Source organism: Theropithecus gelada, chromosome 1, assembly GCF_003255815.1.
Source record: "Theropithecus gelada isolate Dixy chromosome 1, Tgel_1.0, whole genome shotgun sequence".
In the NCBI taxonomy this organism is placed as follows: Eukaryota; Metazoa; Chordata; class Mammalia; order Primates; family Cercopithecidae; genus Theropithecus; species Theropithecus gelada.
Window position 1 is genome coordinate 55,344,877 of NC_037668.1, and position 22,805 is coordinate 55,367,681.

Below are 22,805 nucleotides of genomic sequence, written 5' to 3' on the forward strand. Positions count from 1 at the left end.
AAAATTGCTTGAGCCTGGGAGGCAGATGTTGCAGTGAACCAAGATTGCACCATTGCACTCCAGCCTGGGCAACAAGAGTGAAACTCCATCTCAAAAAAAGAAAAAAGAAAAGAAAAGAAAAGAAATAAAAGAAAAGACAAGACCAAGAGGGGAGTTGAGGCCGGGCGCGGTGGCTCAAGCCTGTAATCCCAGCACTTTGGGAGGCCGAGACGGGCGGATCACGAGGTCAGGAGATCGAGACCATCCTGGTGAACACGGTGAAACCCCGTCTCTACTAAAAAATACAAAAAAACTAGCCGGGCGAGGTGGCGGGCGCCTGTAGTCCCAGCTACTCCGGAGGCTGAGGCAGGAGAATGGCGGGAACCCGGGAGGCGGAGCTTGCAGTGAGCTGAGATCCGGCCACAGCACTCCAGCCTGGGTGACAGAGCAAGACTCCGTCTCAAAAAAAAAAAAAAAAAAAAAAAAAAAAGAGGGGAGTTGAACTAATCTTCCACCACACAGGAGCATGAGCCAGCCCTCTGAGGCTTTACAAGCAGACACACCTGCCTCCTTAAAGATACACTGAGCATTGGCCGGGTGCAGTGGCTCATGCCTGTAATCCCAGCATTTTGGGAGGCCAAGGCAGGTGGATCACCTGAGGTCAGGAGTTCGAGACCAGCCTCCCCAACATGGCAAAGTCCTGTCTCTACTAAAAATACAAAAAAGTAGCTGGGCATGGTGGTGGGCGCCTGTAATTCCAGCTACTCTGGAGGCTGAGGCAGGAGAATCAGTTGAACCTGGGAGGCGGAGGTTGCAGTGAGCCGAGATAGTGCCAGTGCACTCCAGCCTGGGTGACAAAAGCGAGACTCAGTCTCAAAAAAAAAAAAAAAAGATATGCTGAGCAACTTTTCGCAAAAGTGACCTATTTTACTTCCTGTGAAAACCTGCAATGGGGGAGAACCCCTCCCCCGTGATCTCCACAGTCGTCTCAGAGGGGCCATGCAGGGGCTGCTCATGTTGTTTTTGTTAATATAAAAGTAATTCAAGGGTGGGATGGGCAAAATAGCCAGACCCTGTCTCTAAAAAACATTCTAAAATTAAAAATAAGACAAGGCTCCAGACTGGAAGAAAAAAATTTCTTGTAAGTACTCAAACTGTGTTCTGGAAAATCCAGAAAACAGTTAAAAGACAAGACATGCCCTTTTGCCACCGTCATGCCTGGGACCTGTGAGCGCTTCTGCAGGAGGCCTGTGGGCTGCTGTGGTGCTGTCTTTGCACTGTGGTCATTGTGGAAGTGCACCATGAAGCCTCTAGGCAAGGGGGTGGATCTCGTTCTCCCAGGGAGGGAGCAACTCGACAACTTCGGGACCCACAGGCCAGGCATGTATCTGCTCTGGTGGGCAGCCTAGGTGCATGGAGGATCATCGAGTGGCAAACTGCTTGACAGCATCACACGGTGGGGACACTGGTGACTTCCCTCCAGCATGCAGAAGGCTTCGAGCCCTTCTGCAGGCTCAGGGATGTGCTGGGCCTCCATCCCTCACCCTTAGAGCACAGGCATTCTCCCTGTCCCTGCCACACTGCCCTCGACCCTGCTAGCTGCTGGGATGTCTCCCACTGCTTTGGGCGAGCGGGCCACGCCAGTGGGAGTCGAAGTGGATGGCAGGACACTGTAACAACTGCCGACCGGTGCTGTGTCAGTGTTCGGCCCTTACCTTCCTCTACAGGGGGAGGAAACACGGGCGGAGAGGGAGGACCCCACCTCCTGCCTTGCAAGTTGCTGAAAAACACCAAGTCACGTGACACGCCAGGTACCAGAGTGTGTGGTGCCACGCAGCAGGCCCGGGTCTGACCCCTTCCTGTCACCCTGCTGCTGTGGCCGGCTGCCTCCTGCACTATCCATAGGAGGTCCTGAGCCATCCACCTTCAGACTCCAAAAGCTGACAGAGATGGGTTGCTGAAATGAGGAACTTCTCTTCCCAGGGGCTGGAGGCATCCTGCTCACAGCGGTGGGTGGATGGGGGGACTTCCTTTCTGCCCCTGCCCTGCTGTGGAAACCTGAGCTTCTTTCTCCGCACCATTCAGCTCTTGAGGAGCCAAGGAGAGATCCCCAGGCTGGTGCTCCCAACCTGGGGAAGTGAAAAGGGCTTGGGCCGTGACCACCTGCAGGCTCGGTTCAGATTTTAGTTCCTCCATTACATGGGCAGCCGCAAGGAAGTCAGGTTCCCATTGTCTTATTTCTTCAAATAGAAAGCAGAGTGTTTGGAGAAATAAAGAAGATGAGAGCTAGTGTCAGAGGCACAGGAGGTCTTGGGAAAGAATGATATCATGTAATGATCGTAGATACGGGGCACTGGGCATGTTCCCGTGTGCCTGGGTTACACTAACATTTTTACCAACACCTGGCCCCTGCCAGCCTTCGTTGTACAGAGGGAGAGAAGACGGCGGCTCAGAGAGGGTATGGAACTTGCCCAAGGTCACACAGCTAAGAAGTAGTGGAGCCAGGGTTTGAGTCCAGCTCTATCTATCTCCAAAACCCATCCACTACTGAAATTCTAGACATAACTGGGCTGAGCCAAAATCCATCAAGGTGCCACAATTTGCTTAAACACCCGGGAAAGAAATGAAGAACTGACATTTTCTCTGGCGTGCAGGAGGAGCCTAGCAGAGCCGGGTTAAAATCCCAGTGTCTCCACTTGGCATGACCTTAGGCAAGACCCTTCACTTTTGTGAAGCCTGAGCCAGGAGGTTGGGGGCTACAGTGAGCTGTGTGCGCACCACTGCACACCAGCCTGGGTGACAGAATGAGACCGCCCACCCGTCCCCCCCACAAAAAAAAAAAACTAGAAAGAAACACAACAAAATGTTAGTGGTAAGTATTTTGGGTGGTGGGTAAAGACTGCCCGCTTTTTATTTATGAAATGTTCTTTAGTTAGAATGTATTCATTTTATTTTAAACGTTTGTTATTATCTCTGATTAAAAGTCTTCTGTTACTTTTATAGTGACAAAAAAACTAAATAAAGCATTTTGCACAATACCTATATCATCTTATTCAGTCCTCACAATCTGCTGAGATATAATTCTTTCTCCTATTTTATTATTTTTTATTTTTTTAGAGACAGAGTCTCACTCTGTTGCCTAGGCTGGGGCTGGAGTGCAGTGGCATGATCACAGCTCACTGCAGCCCCTCCTGCCTCAGCCTCCTGAGTAGCTGAGATTGCAGATGCATGCCACCATGCCTAGATATTTTATTTATTTATTTATTTATTTATTTTGAGATGGAGTCTTGCTCTGTTGCCCAGGCTGGAGTAAAGTGGTGTGATTTCAGCTCACTGCAACCTCTGTCCCTCGGGTTCAAGCGAGTCTCCTGCCTCAGCCTCCCAAGTGGCTGGGATTACAGGCATGGACCACCATGCCCAGCTAGTTTTTTGTTGTTGTTGTTGTTGTTGTTGTTGTTTTTCAGACGGAGTTTTGCTCTTGTTGCCCAGGCTGGAATGCAATGGTGCGATCTCGGCTCACCACAAACTCCCCATCTCGGGTTCAGGTGATTCTCCTGCCTCAGCCTCCCGAGTAGATGGGATTACAGGCATGTGCCACCACGCCCGGCTACTTTTGTATTTTTTAGTAGAGACAGGGTTTCTCCCTGTTGGTCAGGCTGGTCTAGAACTCCCGACCTCAGGTGATCTGCCTGCCTCGGCCCCCCAAAGTGCTGGGATTACCGGTATGAGCCATCGTGCCCAGTAACTTTTTGTATTTTTAGTAGAGACAGGGTTTTGCCATATTGGCCAGGCTGGTCTTGAACTCCTGACCTCAGGAGATCTGCCCGCCTCACCCTCCCAAAGTGTTGGGATTATAGGCGTGAGCCACCGTGCCTGGCCTTATTTTATTTCATTTTTTAAGAGACAGGGTCTTGCTAGGTTGCCCAGGGTGTTCTGGGACTCCTGGTCTCAAGTGATCCTCCTGCCTCGGTCTCCCAAAGTGCTGGGATTACAGGCGTGAACCACCACACCCAGCCTTTTCTCCCTGTTTTTTTGTTTTTGTTTTTGTTTTTTTGAGACAGAGTTTAGCTCTTGTTGCCCAAGCTAGGGTGCAATGGTACAATCTTGGCTCACTGAAACCTCTGCCTCCCAGGTTCAAACGATTCTCCTGCCTCAGCCTCCCGAGTAGCTGGGATTAGAGGTGTGTGCCATCACGCCTGGCTAGTTTTTTGTATTGTTGTTGTTTTTTTTTTTTGAGACGGAGTCTCGCTCTGTCGCCCAGGCTGGAGTGCAGTGGCCGGATCTCAGCTCACTGCAAGCTCCACCTCCCGGGTTTGCGCCATTCTCCTGCCTCAGCCTCCCGAGAAGCTGGGACTACAGGCGCCCGCCACCTCGCCCAGCTATGTTTTTGTATTTTTTAGTAGAGACGGGGTTTCACTGTGTTAGCCAGGATGGTCTCGATCTCCTGACCTCGTGATCCGCCCATCTCTGCCTCCCAAAGTGCTGGGATTACAGGCTTGAGCCACCGCGCCCAGCCTAGTTTTTTGTATTTTTTGTAGAAACGGGATTTCACCATGTTAGCCAGGCTGATCTCAAACTCCTGACCTCAGGTGATCCACCCGCCTTGGCCTCCCAAAGTGTTGGGATTATAGGTGTGAGCCACCGCACCTGGCCCTCTTCTCTGTTTTAGAGAGTAGGAAACTGAGGTTCAGACAATCAAAGTGATTTGCCTAACGTCATATAACATGCAAGAGGAGACCTGGGATTTGAACCTATATTGCTCTGACTCCTGAGGGACAGGGAAATGGAAAAGGCTTATCCCGAGGCTGTGGGGTCAGGATAAGTGGTTGGTCCGGCTCCTAAGCAGATTTCTCTTTAGCTTTAGGAAGAATTTTTAACTAGAATTGGCGAGGCCTGGCGCGGTAGCTCACACCTGTGATCCCAGCACTTTGGGAGGCCGAAGTGGGAGGATCACTTGAGTCCACGAGTTTGAGGCCAACGTGGGCAATAATTATCGAAAGAGTTTGGGAGTTCTGGAGAGGTATTGAGTTCCGCTTCACCAGGAGGTTTCCGATAGAGGACCATGGAGTGTCCTGGAGGGACATTCGGGAGCTCTGACACTACATCTCCCTCCTCAAACCCAAAGGGCAGGGGCATGTCCCTCCTATGAGACGCAGAACAAGTCGGGCCGTGTCCCATTTTTCTAACTGGGAGCACTGCTGAGGGGGCGTCTGGGACTTCTTCATCTTCATCATCGCCCCTCCCCCATAGGGTACTGCAGGGGCAGGGGCGGGGCTTCGGCGGGGCGGGGCTTCTGCGGGGTCGAGCTGCGGGGCTCCCGCGGGCTGGCGGGGCGGGGCTTCGGCTTGCTGGGCGGGGCGTCGGTGGGGCGGGGCTGCAGGGCTCCCGGGGATCGCTCTCCGGCGCCTCAGTCTGCGCCCAGAGAGCCGTGGTGACCATGGAGCCGGTGCCGCTGCAGGACTTCGTGCGCGCCCTGGACCCCGAGACCCTCCCGCGCGTGCTGCGGGTCTGCTCGGGGGTCTACTTCGAGGGTGAGCGGGGGCTGGAACCCCTCCGAACACTCCCTCGGTGTGGGGCGGGGGCAGAGACCCCGAGAAGGCGTTAGCAATCTGGGAAAACTGCCCCCGGGTTCAAATCCCGACGCTGCCACTGGCCAAGCTGTGTGATTTGGGGCCGCCCTCAACCTCTCTGGACCTCGGCTTTTGCTTTGGTGGAATGGGGACCGCTGACCTGCCCCGCAGGGTGGTGAAAAGTTAGTGGGTTCAGGCGCGGGAGGTGGATGCAGCTGGGCCACTCCGAGCCGGGCCACTCCGAGGTGGCCTCACGGTGCGCATGGGACGGAGCTCCGACCGCTGAGACGCAACATTAGGGCGCTGGTGGTCGTGGCTGCGTCTTGATTCTGAAGTGCAGGGTCAGTCTTCCCATCTGTGGCCTCCCACTCCTCCCCCTGGCCCTCCTCTACACTGCCTTCCTTCAGTCCCTGCGTCCACCTTGGCCCTCTGTTTGACCATGGGCAGTACTTGATTTGATCAACTCTTCAGTTCTCAGCTTAAATGGCCCTTCATCCCGGAAGCCTTCCCGGCTCTATGCTCCTTGCACATCCCCGTACATCTGCTGCCTGCCTGCAGCGCCCTGGTTCACAGGGATGGGCACGCAGGAGGTGCACAGTCACTAGTCATTGCCTGAAGGAGCAAGAGGTGAGGCACTAACAGACAGTGGAAGGCAGGGGAGGACAGCACAGTGGATGGGTGGTCAGGGCTGTTCTGTGGGGAGGGAGGACCCGTGGGCCACCGAGCAGGGGAGATGGAGGTGGAGGTGAGAGAGGCTGTGTGGGGGTGCGGGTTCCTTCCTTAGAGAGCAAACTGAGGCTTGAGGCCTCATCCTGTTTCCTGGCTGCAGGAAAACGCTCTGTCTCAGCAGCTTCCAGCAGAGTGTTTTCGGTCCCAAGTGGGGTCCTAGACCAAGGAAGTCCCACATGGAGGGTCCTGCAGGGGGCCACCACCTCGCAGTGGGTCTCTCCAGGTCCTCTTGGGAATCTGGCAGATCTGGGTTCAAATTCTGACTCTACCTCCAGGGGCTTTCTGCAGGCAGGCACCTGGGATCTGTTTGCTCTTCCCCCAGCCCAGGACCAAGTGTCTCCGTCCTCCCAGCACCCCTTGCCTGCTGGTGTTACAACACCTGTTTCCTCATCCTGCCTGATACGGGGTGGTGGAAGTGGTGGAAGTCAGAGTGATAATGACTAGAGAAGGCCATGATAGGGTGTGGGTGTGTGGGTGGGGTGAGTGTAGAGGACAGATGGCCTTGCCAACAGGGGCAGGTGTCTGGCAGGGCACTCGGATGTGGTTGGCTGCGTGGTTAGGAGCACTGGCTCTGGAGGCAAACACCCTGGGTTCAACCTAGGTTTTTTTTTTTTTGAGACAGAGTCTGGCTCTGTTGCCCAGGCTGGAGTGCAGTGGCACGATACAGCTCACTGCAGCCTCGACCTCCTGGGCTCAAGTGATCATCCCACCTCAGCTTCCTGAGAGGCTGGGACCACAGGCATGCACCACCACGTCCAGCTAATTTTTGTATTTTTTGTAAAGATAGGGTTTTGTCATGTTGCCCAGGTTGGTCTCAAACCCCTGGACTCAAGTGATCTGCCTGCCTCGGCCTCCCAAACTGTTGGGATTATGGGCATGAGCCACCACATCAGGCCCTGTTTTTTGTTTAATAGAACATAGGTTGTGTGTGATAGCTCATACTTGTAATCTCAACACTTTGGGAGGCCAAGGTGGGAGGATTGCTTGAGCCTAGGAGTTGGAAATCAGCCCTGGCAACATGGTGAGACCCCACGTCTACAAAAAATTTTAAAATAAAAAATTGCAGGGTGTGGTGGCTCATGCCTGTAATCCCAGGACTTTGGAAGGCTGAGGCAGGAGGATCACTTGAGCTCAGAGGTTCAAGACCAACCTGGGTAACATAGTGAGACTGTGTCTGTACACAAAATAAAAAAATTAGTCAGGTGTGATGGCACATGCCTGTAGTCTCAGCTACTCGGGAGGCTGAGGTGGGAAGATTGCTTGAGCCTGGGAGGTTGAGGCTGCAATCAACTGTGATTGCACCACTGCACTCCAGTCTGGGCGACAGTGAGACTCTGTCTCAAAAAAAAGGACAAGGCCTGTGTTGCCCAGGCTGGCCTTGAACTCCTGTCCTCAAGCAGTCCTCCCACTTTAGCCTCCCAAAGTGTTGGGATTACAAGCATGAGCCACCGCACCCAGCCATAACTTCTAGTTCTGCTTCCTATTACCTGATCATCATGTATAACCTACTCAACCCCTGCAAGGCTGTTTCTTTTTCTTTTTCTTTTTTGAGATGGTGTCTCCCTCTGTCACCCAGGCTGGAGTGCAGTAGCCTGATTTCAGCTCACTGCAACCTCTGCCTCCTGGGTTTAAGCAATTCTCCTGCCTCAGCCTCCCGAGTAGCTGGGATTACAGGCGCCTGCCACCACGCCGGGCTAATTTTTGTATTTTTAGTAGAGACGGAGTTTCACCATGTTGGCAAGGCTGGTCTCGAACTCCTGACCTCAGGTGATTCACCCGCCTTGGCCTCCCAAAGTGCTGGGATTACAGGCGTGAGTCACCACGCCCAGCCAGCCGTTTCATTATGTAGGAAATTGAAACTGCCTGTCTCCGCAAGAGCAGTCATGGGTCTTAAATACAGTGACGCATCAGTAGCCCTTGGCGTGGTGCTGGGTATCTGTAGCACCACAGTTGCTGTTCTCAGCAGTCTGGAAGGCCCACGCCCTGACATTGTAAACGGACTGTGATTTGTGACAGGGGGGTGTTTTCCTGGGGGTACATGGGGAGGTTTTCATCAGTTTCTCAGGACTGATGTTGGGGCTGCCCTGTGGGTGGGGCTGGGGTCAGGTGGCCTCAAGGTCCTGCCACGTAGTCTGTTGTCCTCCATTAGCTGGACGGAGAGACTGCACTCCGTGTACGCAGGAGAGATCTTTATTGAGCACCTTCTGTGTTCTCGACACCACTTACACACTTTAAACCAGGAAAGCAGAGCTTTGCCCACTGGCCTCACTGTCAGTGTCCCTCTGTTTTCCAGAGTGCTAGGAGGGCTGGGTACCGGCTCTGGGCCTGGGTGATCTCCAGGGAGCCACTGACCCCTCTCTGAGCCTGATTCTTCAGCTGTACACTAAGGGAATCCCAACTCCCTCAGGCTCAGAGAGGGTGATTCACTGAGTTGTTTATCGATTTGTAGACTTAACACATACTCAGAGGCCAAGCCCTGTGCTGGCTGCAGTGATGTTGAGATGGATCAGCCCTGCCTGGGAACTCAGTGAAGGAGGCACAGGGGTGAAAAAGGCCAGAGAAGTATGCCCCAGTGGGGCGTACCGATGCTAGGAGGGGCAAGAACAGCTGAGGACGACTGAACCTGTGGGAATGAGGCAGGAACGACAGAGCAGGGCATGCCAGGCAGCAGGCACCATGTGCAAAGGCATGGCAGAGCACAGCTTCTTGGGCCCCGGGGCACAGGCTGCCCAGCGCTTGGCCCTTGTCCAGCGGGGAAACAGAGTCCCTGTCTCTGCAGGCTCCATCTATGAGATCTCTGGGAATGAGTGCTGCCTCTCCACAGGGGACCTGATCAAGGTCACCCAGGTTCGCCTCCAGAAGGTGGTCTGTGAGAACCCGAGGACCAGCCAGACCATGGAGCTCCCCTGCAACTTCCAGGGTAAGGTGGGCACCTCTGCCTCCCCACGTGCCCCGGCACCCTCCTGGCACATCTGCCAGCTGCTCGTGGGCTTGCCATGTCCAGCAGTCACTCCTTCCCCTCTGGGTTTGCTCCTAAGGCCCTCATATCCACCACAACCCAGCCTCAAGGGTGGGGATGTCCTCAGAGGGTCTGCAATGCCCTGGACTCAGAGAGGTTGCGCCCTCTCCCTCTCGGTCTCTGGTCACACCTGCCTCTGTTCCAAGCCCTGTCCAGGTGCCTGTCTCTGTGTTCACTCACACATTCACTCCCCAAACATTTGCAGACACCCATGTGTGCCAAGCTTTGTGTGGGGAGCTGTGGGTGTGGGGCTCAGGATGAACCAGGTGCCACCCTCTCCAGTGGGGAGCTTCCGGGATGACAGTGAGAGGAGGGCAACAGTAAAAGGAGGCATAAGCTTTAGAGAGGGCTCTGAGCAAAAGTAACCTGCCTCAGGGTCTGTGAGGGCTTCCTGGAGGAGGTGGCATCTGAACCAGAAGAAGGATCCCAGCCACAGGGAGTAGCACGTGCACATTTGGTGCTCAGGAGACCCCAAGGAGCTCAATTATTATTATTTATTTTTATTTTTTGGAGATGGAGTCTCGCTCTGTCACCCAAGCTGGAATGCAGTGGTGTGATCTGGGCTCACTGCAAGCTCCGCCTTCTGGATTCATGCTATTCTCCTGGATCAGCCTCCTGAGTAGCTGGGACTATAGGCGCCTGCCACGATGCCCAGCTAATTTTTTTTTTTTTTTTTGTATTTTTAGTAGAGACAGGGTTTCACCATGTTAACCAGGACTGTCTCGATCTCCTGACCTTGTGATCTGCCCGTCTCAGCCTCCCAAAGTGCTGGGATTACAGGCGTGAGCCACTGCGCCTGGCCAGAGCTCAATTATTTTAAGAGGCAAGTAGTGTGGTGGGCCATGGCATGGACCCTGAAGCCAGCGGCCTGGAATTGAATCCCAGTGGCCTTGGGCAAGCTAGGCTAGTTCCTGGGACCTCTCCGGGCCTCAGTTTCCTCTTCTGTAATGAGGGTGATTAGGCTTGATATGAGGATGAAATGAGCTGATATGTATGCAGCACTTAGGGGCCTGGGACAGGCTGGGTGCGGTGACTGGTGGCTCATGCCTGTAATCCCAGCTCTTTGGGAGGCTGAGGCAGGTGGATCACCTGAGGTCAGGAGTTCAAGACCAGCCCGGCCAACATAGTGAAACTCTGTCTCTGCTAAAAATACAAAAATTAACTAGGTATGGTGGGGGCACCTATAATCCCAGCTATTCAGGAGGCTGAGGCACAAGAATCACTTGAACCTGGGAGGTGGAGGTTGCAGCCTGGGCAATAAGGCGAGACTCCGTCTCAAAAAAAAAAAAAGGGGGGGGCCACCTGGTACAAAGCAGGCACACTCTGAGGACTGGCTGTTATGTGACTGCCTGCCTGACGCCGGAGAGTGTGGCTTCTGGGTTAGGGGCACGTTGTGTGGGGAGCCGCAGGAGCCACACCACCTGGGGGCTATGTGGTGTGCTGACACTGTTCTTTATTTTGAAGGCACTGAAGAGCCAATGAGGTTTTTTTGTTTCTTGTTTTTAGTAGAGACAGGGTCTTGCTATGTTCTCCAGCCTGGTCTCAAACTCTTGGGTTCATGCGATCCTCCTGCCTCGACCTCCCAAAGTGTTGGGATTACAGGTGTGAGTCACCATGTCTGGCCCCAATGATGTTTTTAATATGGAAGTGATGTATTTTATATTTTGAGTTTTTTCTTTTTCTTTTGAAATAATTTTAAACTTACAGAACTAGAATTTGCTAGAACTCCTGTACATCCTTTATCCAGATTCATTAATTTCTTTTTTGAGACAGAGTCTTGTTCTGTCACCTAGGCTGGAGTGCAGTGGTGCAATCACGGCTCACTGCAACCTCTGCCTCCCTGGCTCAAGCGATCCTCCCACTTCAGCTTCCTGAGTAGCTGGGATTATAGGCCTGAGCCACCACGCTCAGCCAATTTTTTGTTTGCATTTTTATTTTTTTGAGACTTGCTCTGTTGCCCAGGCTGGAATGCAGTGGCATGATCTCAGCTCACTGCAACCTCCATCTCCTGGGCTCAAGCAATCCTCCTGCCTCAGCCTCCCAAGTAGCTGGGACTACAGGTCTGTGCCACTGTGCCCAGCTCATTTTGTTGTTGTTGTTTGTGGGTTTTTTTTTTTTTTTTTGAGATGGAGTCTCGCTGTGTCACCCAGGCTGGAGTGCAGTGGCATGATCTCGGCTCACTGCAACCTCCACCTTCCAGGTTCAAGCAATTCTCCTGCCTCAGCCTCCCGAGTAGCTGGGATTACAGGCATGTGCCACCACACCCAGCTCATTGTTTTGTATTTTTAGAGTAGAGACAGGGTTTCACCATATTGGCCAGGCTGGTCTCAATTCCTGACCTTGTGATCCGCCCGCCTTGGCCTCCTAAAGTGCTGGGATTACAGGCCGGGTGCGGTGGCTCACGCCTGTAATCCCAGCACTTTGGGAGGCCAAGACGGGCGGATCACGAGGTCAGGAGATCGAGATGTCTCTACTAAAAATACAAAAAATTAGCTGGGTGTGGTGGCGGACGCCTGTGGTCCCAGCTGCTTGGGAGGCTGAGGCAGGAGAATGGCGTGAACCTGGGAGGCGGAACTTGCAGTGAGCCGAGATCGCGCCACTGCACTCCAGCCTGGGTGACGGAGTGAGACGCTGTCTCAAAAAAAAAAAAAAAAAAAAAAAAAAGTGGTGCTGGGATTACGGGTGTGAGCCACGGCGCCCGGCATTTTTTTCGTATTTTTGGTAGAGACAGTTTCACCATATTCCCTCGGGTGGTCTCCAACTCCTGAGCTCAAGCAATCTGCCCGCCTCAGCCTCCCAAGTGCTGGGATTACTGGTGTAAGCCAACGTGCCTGGCCAATTTTTAAATTTTTTGTAGAGATGAGGTCTCATTATATTGCCCAAGCTGGTCTGGAACTCCTGGGTTCAAGCAGTTCTCCTGCCTCAGCCTCCCAACGTGTTGGGATCATAGGTGTGAGCCAGTGTACCTGGCCAAAAACAGCCTCAGGTTTCCTTTTTTCTCCATCAAGTGTTAAACATTTGTTACATGTGTTTCTCTCTCTCCACACATACACACACACATATGAACGTATTACTATATGTGTATATATGGATATGTTTTTTCTGAACCATTTAAGAGCAAATTGCAGACATGATCCCTTTTACATCTATATATTACCCCTAAGTATTATAGTATCTCCCCAAAACAAGGACATTCATTCACATGGTTCAATGATCAAATTCAGGAAATTTAATTTTGGTGCAGTACTACTGCCTAATCCACAGTCTATATTTGAATTCCAGCAACTATCCTCATAATATGCTTTATAGCAGTTTTTCCCCTCAATCCAGAGTCTAGTCCTAGATCACACATCGTATTCAATTGTCCTGTTTCTTCATTCTCCTTCAGACTGGAGCAGTTCCTCTGCCTTTGTCTTGACGTTGACATTTTGAAGCATCTAGACCAGTACTTGTGTAGAATATATCTCAGTCCTGGCTTGTGCGGTGTTTCCTCGATTAGCTTCAGGTTGTGGGTTTGGGGCAGGAAAAACCTGCTTCCCCAAAGAGGTATCATGTCCGGAAGCGAGGTGTTTAGGCCAGCTGGTGGTGGAATGGGTGGGGGCTGGAGGAAGGGAGTGAGGGGCAGTTGGGCAGTCAGTAGTGGCGGCCAGGATGCAGGGGTACAGTGGGTGGTCTGAGGTGGCTCTGGCCGGCAGCTCCTGGGATGTTAGTTTGCGAGAGAGGGATGGTAGGTTTTGGATGCGTGAGATCGGAGCTATGGGGAGGCCTCTGGAGGAAAGGCTAAGATGGCAGTTAGAGGCAGGTGGGGTCAGGAGCTAGGAGAGTGTGGAAGTCTAGTGTGTCTGTCAGGGAATGTGTCCCTCTTCCATTCTCTGTGTCTCTGGTGACAAGTCTCTCTCGATCCCTACTTCCTGTCTCTCCCTGTCCCTTCATGCACTGCCACTTTCTGTCCTGTGTCCCTCAGCCCTGCAGCCCAGATGTCCAGATGCAAATCCCTCATTGACACCTGTTCCCGGGGGATTCTGGCTGGGTCATCTGCAGGGCCAGACTGGGGTCCGGACTTGGCAAGGGCCTGCCCCACTCTGACACCCCACAATGACCCACCTGCTCTCTGCTGTCCCCCACAGGCTACTTCACTCCCCTCAACACCCCACAGAGCTACGAAACCCTGGAGGAGCTGGTCTCTGCCACAACTCAGAGCTCCAAGCAGCTGCCCACTTGCTTCATGTCGACCCACAGGATTGTCACAGAGGGCAGGGTGGTGACTGAGGACCAGCTCCTCGTGCTTGAGGCTGTGGTGATGCACCTCGGGATCCGCTGTGCCCGCTGTGTCCTGGGCTTGGAGGGTCAACAGGTCATCCTGCACCTGCCCCTATCCCAGAAGGGGCCCTTCCGGAAATGGGAGCCCAGTGCCCCTCGAACTCTGCTCCAGGTCCTGCAGGATCCAGCCTTGAAGGACCTCGTCCTCACCTGCCCCACCCTGCCCTGGCATTCCCTGATCCTGCGGCCCCAGTATGAGATCCAAGCCATCATGCACAGTGAGTTGCCTGGGCAGGTGGATGGGGGCTGCTGGGGGAGAGAAAGAGGGGTGCCCCCGGGAGCTGCTCTGATGGAAGACACCCCCACCCCGTCCCTGAGGATCAGCTGGAACTTCAGGTTGCTTCCTCTGTATTACACTGAAGTTATTCTTTTTTTTTGAGATGGAGTTTCGTTCTTGTTGCCCAAGCTGGAGTGCAATGGTGTGATCTTGGCTCACCGCAACCTCTGCCTCCCCGGTTCAAGTGATTCTCCTGCCTCAGCCTCCCGAGTAGCTGGGATTACAGGCATGCACCACCACACCCAGCTAATTGTTTGTATTTTTAGTAGAAACGGAGTGTCACCATGTTAGCTGGTCTCGAACTCCTGACCTCAGGTGATCCACCCGCCTCGGCCTCCCAAAGTGCTGGAATTACAGGTGTGTGCCACTGTGCCTGGCCAGTTATTCTTATTGATGCTCAAATTATCTCTGCTGGGCCAGGCGCAGTGGCTCACGCATGTAACACCAGCACTTTGGAGGATCGCTTGGTCTCAGGTGTTCCAGACCAGACTAGGCAACATAGCAAGATCCCCATCTCTACGAAGAATTTTTTTAAAAATTAGCTAGGCATAGTGCTTGTAGTAGTAGCTACTCGGGAGGCTGAGGCAAGAGGATCAGCCCAAGAGTTCAAGGTTGTGGTGAGCTATGATCACACTGCTGCACTCCAGCCTGGGCAACAGGGCGAGACCTCATCTCTTTCATTTTTTTCTGAAGCAGAATCTTGCTCTGTCACCCAGGCTGGAGTACAATGGTTGATCTCAGCTCACTGCAACTTCCATCTCCTGGGTTCAGGCGATTCTCCTGCCTCAGCCTCCCTACTAGCTGGGATTATAGGCGCCTGCCACCATGCCAAGATAATTTTTTTGTATTTTTAGTAGAGACAGGGTTTTGCCATATTGGCCAGGCTGGTCTGGAACTCCTGACCTCAGGTGATCCGCCCACCTCGGCCTCCCAAAGTGCCGGGATTACAGGCGTGAGCTACTGAGCACAGCCTAAAAATAATAATTTTAAAATTTGTTTTTATTTTTTCTTAATACTTGGAGGAAGAAAAAATAAAAAATTTTTAAAAAAGGATGGGGCCAGGCGCGGTGGCTCACGCCTGTAATTCCAGCACTTTAGGAGGCTGAGGTGGGCAGATCACGAGGTCGGGAGATTGAGACCATCCTGGCTAACACGGTGAAATCCCGTCTCTATTAAAAACACAGAAAAGTTAGCTGGGTGTGGTGGCGGGCACCTGTAGTCCCAGCTACTCGGGAGGCTGAAGCAGGAGAATGGTGTGAACCCCGGGTGTGGAGCTTGCAGTGAGCCAAGATCGCACCACTGCACTCCAGCGTGGGCGACAGAGCGAGACTCCGTCTCAAAAAAAAAAAAGAAGGTTGAAGGGAAAGCATGTGTGGGAATGTGGCGTAAATTGGAAGATTCTGATTGGAAATAAAAGATGGCAGTGGGGGCCAGGCATGGTGGCTCACGCCTGTAATCTCAACACTTTGGGAGGCTGAGGCGGGAGGATCACCTGAGGACAGGAGATCGAGACCAACCTGGCCAACATGGTGAAACCCCATCTCTACTAAAACTACAAAAATTAGCTGGGCATGGTGGTAGGCGCCTGTAATCCCAGCTACTCGGGAGGCTGAGGTGGGAGAATTGCTTGAATCTGGGAGGCGGAGGTTGCAGTGAGCAGAGATCGTGCCATCGCACTCCAGCCCGTGCGACAAGAGTGGAACTCCAGATCGAGTGAAACTCCATCTCAAAAAAAAAAAACCAAATAAATAAAATAAATAAATGAATAAAAAGAAAGAAAAGAGGGCAGTGGGAAGGAGGCCAGCCGGCCCAGCCGATGCTCTATGCCTGGGGTGGGGGCCACTCCTGGGGTGGCATGCAGTGCCACTGAGCTGCCCCTCTCCACAGTGCGCAGGACCATTGTCAAGATCCCTTCCACCCTGGAGGTCGACGTGGAGGACGTCACCGCCTCCTCCCAGCATGTCCACTTCATCAAACCGCTGCTGCTGAGCGAGGTCCTGGCCCGGCAAGGCCCTTTCCCCCTGTCCACGGAGATCCTGGAGGTTCCTGAGCGCCGTCCCATCTTCCTCAGCCCGTGGCTGGGCTCCTTGCAGAAAGGCCAGAGGCTTTGCATCTATGGCCTAGCCTCACCACCGTGGCGGGTCCTGGCCTCAAGCAAGGGCCGCAAGGTGCCCAGGCACTTCCTGGTGTCAGGGGCCTACCAGGGCAAGCTGCGGCGGCGGCCAAGGGAGTTCCCCACGGCCTATGACCTTCTAGGTGCTTTCCAGCCAGGCCAGCCACTCCGGGTGGTGGCCACTAAGGACTGTGAGGGTGAGAGGGAGGAGAATCCCGAGTTCACGTCCCTGGCTGTGGGTGACCGGCTGGAGGTGCTGGGGCCTGGCCAGGCCCATGGGGCCCAGGGCAATGACATGGACGTCTTGGTTTGCCAGCGGCTGAGTGACCAGGCTGGGGAGGATGAGGAGGAAGAGTGTGAAGAGGAGACAGAGAGCCCAGAGCGGGTCCTGCTGCCCCTCCACTTCCCTGGCAGCTTCGTGGAGGAGATGAGTGACAGTCGGCGCTACAGCCTGGCGGATCTGACTGCCCAGTTCTCACTGCCTTGTGAGGTCAAGGTGGTAGCCAAGGACAGCAGCCATCCCACTGACCCTCTGACCTCCTTCCTGGGCCTGCGGCTGGAGGAGAAGATCACAGAGCCATTCTTGGTGGTGAGCCTGGACTCTGAGCCTGGGATGTGCTTTGAGATCCCTCCCCGGTGGCTGGACCTGACTGTTGTGGAGGCCAGGGGGCAGCCAGACTGGCCAGAGGGGTCTCTCCCCATGGCTACAGTGGAGGAGCTGACAGACACCTTCTATTATCGTCTTCGGAAGTTACCAGCCTGTGAGATCCAAGCCCCCCCACCCAGGCCCCCTAAAAGTCAGGGCCTCAGCAAGCAGAGGAGACACAGCACCCAGGAGGGAGGCGTCAAGGTACCAGTATAATCCCAGAGGGCAGGGAGGGGTCACCTATTGGGATCACTGCTTCTTTGTCACATCTGTCATGTTTCTCTTGCAAATGTGTAAACTTGTAGTTTATAAACTTGCACACTTTGCACCCATTATTCTCATTCCACCTCACAATTAATCCCGAGGTTGGCGTGATTATCAGTATCTTACGATTGAGAAAACGAGGACTCGGAGACCCTGAGACTCGACCAGGGTCCCTGTTAATAAGTGGGAGGACTGAACTTGGCCATGGACAGTCCAACTCCAAGTTCATGGTGCTTTCCTCTCTCCACTACTGCTGCCTTCACTTCCTAGTTCGAGCCTCATCATTCTCCTAAACTACTTCAGCAGCCTCTTAAAGCTGTCAGAAAGGCCTTCTAACTCCTTTCTTAGTCACTGATGGGCCACAGCTCCATCTTCTGGAACCTTCTGTGGCTGCCTATCATCATGGGATGATGCAAACCCCTTAACATGGCATCCAGGGTCCTTTATAAGCTGACTTGTCGCACCGCCCCTGACCCATCTTCCTCCACTCACTCTGCTGTCCACGCTGCAGCGAGAGAAGTGCCCGCAGCTCCCCCATGGCACTGGGACTCCTGCTTCACAGCCCCACACCCGGGCCTTCTGCCAACAGTGTTCTTCCTCCTTCAGGCTCACAGGCAAGGCAGGACTCGATTTCCCACTCAGCAGCGGTGGTCCTGCCTCCTCTTCTGTACTCCCACTGCACGCTCTGTGTAGCTCAGAACACACTTTTAGTGAGTCCTACCTGAGTCTCTGACTGGAAAGAGTTCTGTGGGGGCAGGGACCTTCCCTGCTCCAAGGCCAGAGAGTACCTGCTAAACGGGCCAAAGAGAATCACAGATGAGCGGGAAAGAGCCAGGCATGGGGTCAGAAAGACCAAGTTTATATTCCGGTTCCCTTACTCTGTGCCTGTGCTGGGTACTCCTCCGAGCGTCCTTTTTCTCGCCAGTAGACCTGGGATAGATACCCTCTGCAGCTGCTGTTGTGCTAGCTGCTTTCTGTGACTTGCTTACTCTGTGGCAGGCCCCTGATACGCTTTGTCCCAACCAATTCTCACAGTGCTTCTGAGTTATACACCGGTGTCTTGCTTCACAGTTGAGAAGGTGAGAGGCACAGAGAGGTAAAGTAGTTTACCTGAAATCACACAGCCAGCAAGTGGCAGGGCCAGGGCTTGCAGTTGGGTCTGACCACACAGCCTGAGCTTCTAACTACTGTGGTCTGCTGAGAACGGGAGGGGATGAGACAGATCAAACATCCTTTACTATCACCAGCTCTTGTTTTGGGATCTTGGGTGACTGTATTTAGTCATGTGTGGTAGGCAGCAGGTGGCAGTGGAAGTTACAAGATGACTCCTGAGTGGTCTCAGCCCCAGAAGAGGCTTTTATCTGTGGGGTGAGCATGGGAAGTCATTTTCTGACAATGGCTGGACTGAGACATCCGAAACACAGGCCTTGTGCCAGTGCTGAAAAGGGTACTCTCCAAAACCCACAGACTTCAGCCCGCGTCTTGGCTCCCGATGGAGGGACTCTGGGCCCGGTCACTGCTGTCACCCTGGAACAACTTTTCCCCTCTGTGTGTCGAAATCTTGGTGCTGATCAGGGAGCTGTGCCACACGCTCTGTAAAGCATGGTGTGGCGCCAAGACCGCTGCCTTTACAGGTCACAGGCGTGGCCCTGGGTCCAAACCTTGGCCCTGCTGTGGATCCCTGTGTGACCTTTGACAAGGCACACTTTCTCTCCTACATAAACTGGGAATTGAAACCAGAGGGTCGGCCGGGCGCGGTGGCTCAAGCCTGTAATCCCAGCACTTTGGGAGGCCGAGACGGGCGGATCACGAGGTCAGGAGATCGAGACCATCCTGGTTAATATGGTGAAACCCCGTCTCTACTAAAAAGTACAAAAAACTAGCCGGGCGAGGTGGCGGGCGCCTGTAGTCCCAGCTACTCGGGAGGCTGAGGCAGGAGAATGGCGTGAACCCGGGAGGCGGAGCTTGTAGTGAGCTGAGATCCGGCCACTGCACTCCAGCCTGGGCGACAGAGCGAAACTCCGTCTCAAAAAAAAAAAAAAAAAAAAAAAAAAGAAACCAGAGGGGGACTTGAGGATGAAAGGGCAGACGTCACGTAGCATCTGGCACATGGGGGAGCGCAGTGGCAGGCCTCTTCCTTCTGGGCCTCCTCAGCTCAGGCGCCGTCATGAGGCTTTGCGGCTGCTTTCTTAAGGCATCCCCACTTTGCTCTTTTCCCCTTCAGCAAGAGAATTAAAGGACATTGACCGAATTCCTAAGTGGGGAATCCCAGGAACACCCTGTCTCCAGCCCCCAACCCTATCCTTATTTTCTACCCTGATCCCTTTCTCCCTTGCCAGAGAATATTTCATATGCGTGTAGCAAAAACACCAGGGGTCTCGAGAGGTCATAGCCTGAAAAGGAAGTAGAGAGAGAAGCAGAGGAAGTGACACTTAACGTAAATGACCGTTTTTCGTGGACTCTGCTTCCCCATTTCTTGAGACCCTGCTGATTTCTGCTTTTTGCCCCAAAGTCTTCTCAAGTCTTAGGATTGCAGCAACACACTCTGCTGCCCAAACCCAAGGCGAAGACCTTGCCAGCGTTCACCAAGGATGGCTCCAGTACGTACAGCAAGATTCCTGCCCACAGGAAGGGCCACAGACCCGCTAAGCCCCAAAGGCAGGATCCAGGTGAGTCCCTGTGGGCACTGCTCACCCTTGTCCTTGTGTCTCCCCTCCCTACATTGCTGCTTCCTTTACCTCTGATGGCCCTGCCCGGGGATAGACCCTTCTATGGTCCCAGTTTGATGGACAGGCCTCTATGGGGTGGGCTCGGGTAGAAAGGTTCCTACAGTCTTTCCCATGGGTTCTAGGGCTTTGGCAAGGAAAATGAGTTCAGTCCCCAACAGACTACCCTCCCTGCGACATACAAGAAAATGAAAGGGTTGCAGTGTTGAGACAGAACAAATTGTGGTTTCTAGGCTAGCAAAGACCGCAGAGCATTCAGGCCAACTCTTACCCTGAACAGCTGAGGAAACTGCCCTACAGAAGGGAAGGAACTTGCCTAATGCTAAAGATCCTCATTGACTCGGACTCTTTTGCAGATGATGATGAACATGATTATGAAGAAATACTTGAGCACTTTCAGAAAACCATCTAAGTGCTGGAGGAACCATGCTTCCTAACTGCTGCTTCTCAGGGAATCCGACGGCAGCCAACCGTTTTCAGCCTCTAAAAGACCTCGGGCAAGGTCTCACAGAAACTGAGCTGCAGACGGGGAGTAGCTTTGTGGAAACTGATTTGATGGACACTGCAATAGCTTCCTTCAGGTTCTAGATTCTTGCTACTTAGGGCGGGCTGGTTTGGACCTAACATCTCCCACGTGACTCCCTCAGTTTCAGAGCCTTGGGATGCAGAGCAGTCGGCAAGGTTCCTCTCAATCCTGCAACGCCAGCTGTCCCACCGGTGGGTGCAGAGGGGAATCCGAGGCCATCAACCTTGGTGATAGCAGCTCTGTGCCAATGCCTCTCAGTGAAGGGATTCCATCCTGATCACACTGCATGGGAGATTTTGTTAACATCTGCCACCCCCACTTTCACCCCCAAACTCTAAGCCCCCGGGAGGCCCGGACTGTCTTCCTCATCTCTGTAGCACCTAGCCTGATAGATCTAGCACGTGGTAAACAGGGGTCATATGGATTAATGTGAGAACTTGGCTTCAAGAGCACAATCTTAGGACCTTGGGCCCCAAAAGCTGGTGGTGAAATGAGAGGAGCCAATTTAAGAAGAACTTTATGGAGACCTGAGGCTACAGAAAACTGGCAGGTTTCATCAGGTGGTTAAAGTCGTCAAAGTTGTAAGTGACTATCCAAGATTATTTCATTTTAAAACTATAGAATAAAAATGACACCTGAACTTCTATACAAATGAGAACGGTATCATTTATTAAGTTCTGACTGTGTGCCAGGCACTTACAAATCATATCCAAATCCTCAACTTTCTAGAATGGCCTGATTTTAAAGATTAGGGAACAGGCTGCGTGGTCAAGTACCTTAGGATGCTGACCAGTTGCAGTTAAGGGTGAGGACCTGGAAAGTATGAGACTGGGTTAGGATCCCAGCTTGCTACGTACCAGCCAGGGCTGAGTTATTTTAACCTGAGTTTCAGTTTTTTGACATGTCAAATAAACTATAGTTACTACCTCAGAAGATTGACTGTTTTAAGGATCAAATGAGTTAATCTTTGTAAAGCATTTAGTACAGTGCCTGGCACATAGTAAACATTCAACAAACATGTATCATTATTGAGCAAGATTGTGTAGCTGTCCTGCTTCTAAAGTCTATACTCTTTCCACCCCTCCACAATGTTTCCTAGTCATAGAATACATCCCGGTGTTAAAAATATACCATATCCCTAGACTGTGGAGATAAGAGTATAGTGACTGGTTGACGGGCCTCCTTTTCTTTAGTGGAGATAATACAAGCCTTTGTCCATGTAGAGACTAACTCAGTTTTCAGAGGCAGTCAAGGCCTGTTCAGGGAGACAAGACCACAGGCCACATTTCCTCTTAAGTGGTGGGACTTTGGTTTATGGACTGATGCAGTTGCAGACAGTGAAGACAGGAGACAAAGAGGTGATCTGAGACTCCAGCTGAGATGGGAACTTAGAGGGTGAGGTGCCCACTTCCTGGTTTCTAGGGAATTGCCCCTGGGTGTGTCCTTCCTTTGCGTAACATCTCGCTGAGCTGTCTGGACTCACTGGCACTTTCTAGGCCTCCGGGCCTCCATACTCCAGCGTGGAGTTCTCCAGGTGACTACTGAGTGGCTCCTACAGGCTGCTGGGCCAGTCCCCAGGGTCTGACACCCTATCCTCATCTGCTCATCAGCTCCCATGCCCTTCTCCAGAGAGGTCAACCTGCACTGCAAAGGAGGACCCTGAGGAAGAGAGCACTGTAGGGAAAAGCAACGGGCAAGAAAGTCAGACAGAAAGTTCCTCCTTGGCACAGAATCCCCAGGGGCTAGGGTGATGCGCAAAATGCCAATAGTTTTCACTTCCACATTTGCATTTACTCTTGGCACAAAATTGAGCAAGATGAGTAATAAAGCCACAAAAGCAGGGGTAAAAGAGGGCTACCAGTTCCTATAAAATGGGCTCAATAGGCTGGGTGCAGTCGCTTACGCCTGTAATCCCAGCACTTTGGGAGGCCAAGGCAGGCAGATCATGAGGTCAAGAGATTGAGATCATCCTGGCCAACATGGTGAAACCCCATCTCTACTTTTAAAAATACAAAAAAATTAGCTGGGTGTAGTGGCACACACCTGTACTCCCAGCTACTCGGGAGGCTGAGGCAGAAGAATCGCTTGAACCGGGGAGGTGAAGTTGCAGTGAGCGGGGATCACACCACTGGTGAAAGAGCGAGACTCCGTCTCAAAAAAAAAAAAAAAGGGCTGAGTAGCCAAATGCTGCAGTGAGAAAAATTTCACAGCAGCAAAAGCTGGGCTTGAAAGCCACACCTGTGAATGTTTTCTCTTGTTTCTTGTTTTTTTGAGATGGAGTCTCTGTGGCCCAGGCTGCAGTGCAGTGGCACCATCTTGGCTCACTGCAACCTCCGCCTCCCAGGTTCAAGCGATTCTGACTACCAAGTAGCTAGGACTACAGGTATGTACCATATCCAGTTAATTTTTGTATTTTTACTAGAGACGGGGTTTCACCATGTTGGCCAGGCTAGTTTCTTTTTTCTTTTTTTTGAGATGGAGTCTTGCTCTGTCCCCCAGGCTGGAGTGCAGTGGTACCATCTCGTCTCACTGCAAGCTCCACCTCTTGGGTTCACGCCATTCTCCTGCCTCAGCCTCCCGAGTAGCTGGGACTACAGGCACCCGCTACCACGCCCGGCTAATTTTTTGTATTTTTA

General features: G+C 52.7%; 1 protein-coding gene across 6 annotated transcripts; it reads left to right on the forward strand.

Annotated features, from left to right (window-relative positions):
• The first annotated feature begins 5,393 nt into the window (after window positions 1–5,393).
• THEMIS2 (thymocyte selection associated family member 2) lies at window positions 5,394–20,817 on the forward strand. Of its 6 annotated transcripts, XM_025389876.1 has the most exons (7): window positions 5,394–5,510; window positions 9,058–9,198; window positions 13,425–13,835; window positions 15,782–15,936; window positions 16,324–16,857; window positions 19,430–19,586; window positions 20,000–20,817. In XM_025389876.1, exons 1-7 carry the CDS (start codon window positions 5,417–5,419, stop codon window positions 20,053–20,055), a joined length of 1,548 nt encoding a protein of 515 aa, XP_025245661.1. In that variant the 5' UTR covers window positions 5,394–5,416; the 3' UTR covers window positions 20,056–20,817. The 6 variants fall into 6 exon arrangements, with proteins under 6 accessions (XP_025245661.1, XP_025245642.1, XP_025245671.1 ...); XM_025389857.1 differs by having other exon boundaries at window positions 15,782–16,857; XM_025389886.1 differs by lacking the exon at window positions 15,782–15,936 and having other exon boundaries at window positions 13,425–13,744; window positions 16,279–16,857.
• Window positions 20,818–22,805: the final 1,988 nt, after the last annotated feature.

What these genes read in the sequence shown, in the direction of transcription:
- THEMIS2 (XM_025389857.1), top strand. Translation starts at nt 5,417, where the DNA reads ATGGAGCCGGTGCCGCTGCAGGACTTCGTGCGCGCCCTGGACCCCGAG. An exon ending in GCTCCCCTGCAACTTCCAGG is followed by an intron (nt 9,199 to 13,424) that starts GTAAGGTGGGCA and finishes TGTCCCCCACAG; the next exon opens with GCTACTTCACTCCCCTCAAC. An exon ending in GCCCCAAAGGCAGGATCCAG is followed by an intron (nt 19,587 to 19,999) that starts GTGAGTCCCTGT and finishes ACTCTTTTGCAG; the next exon opens with ATGATGATGAACATGATTAT.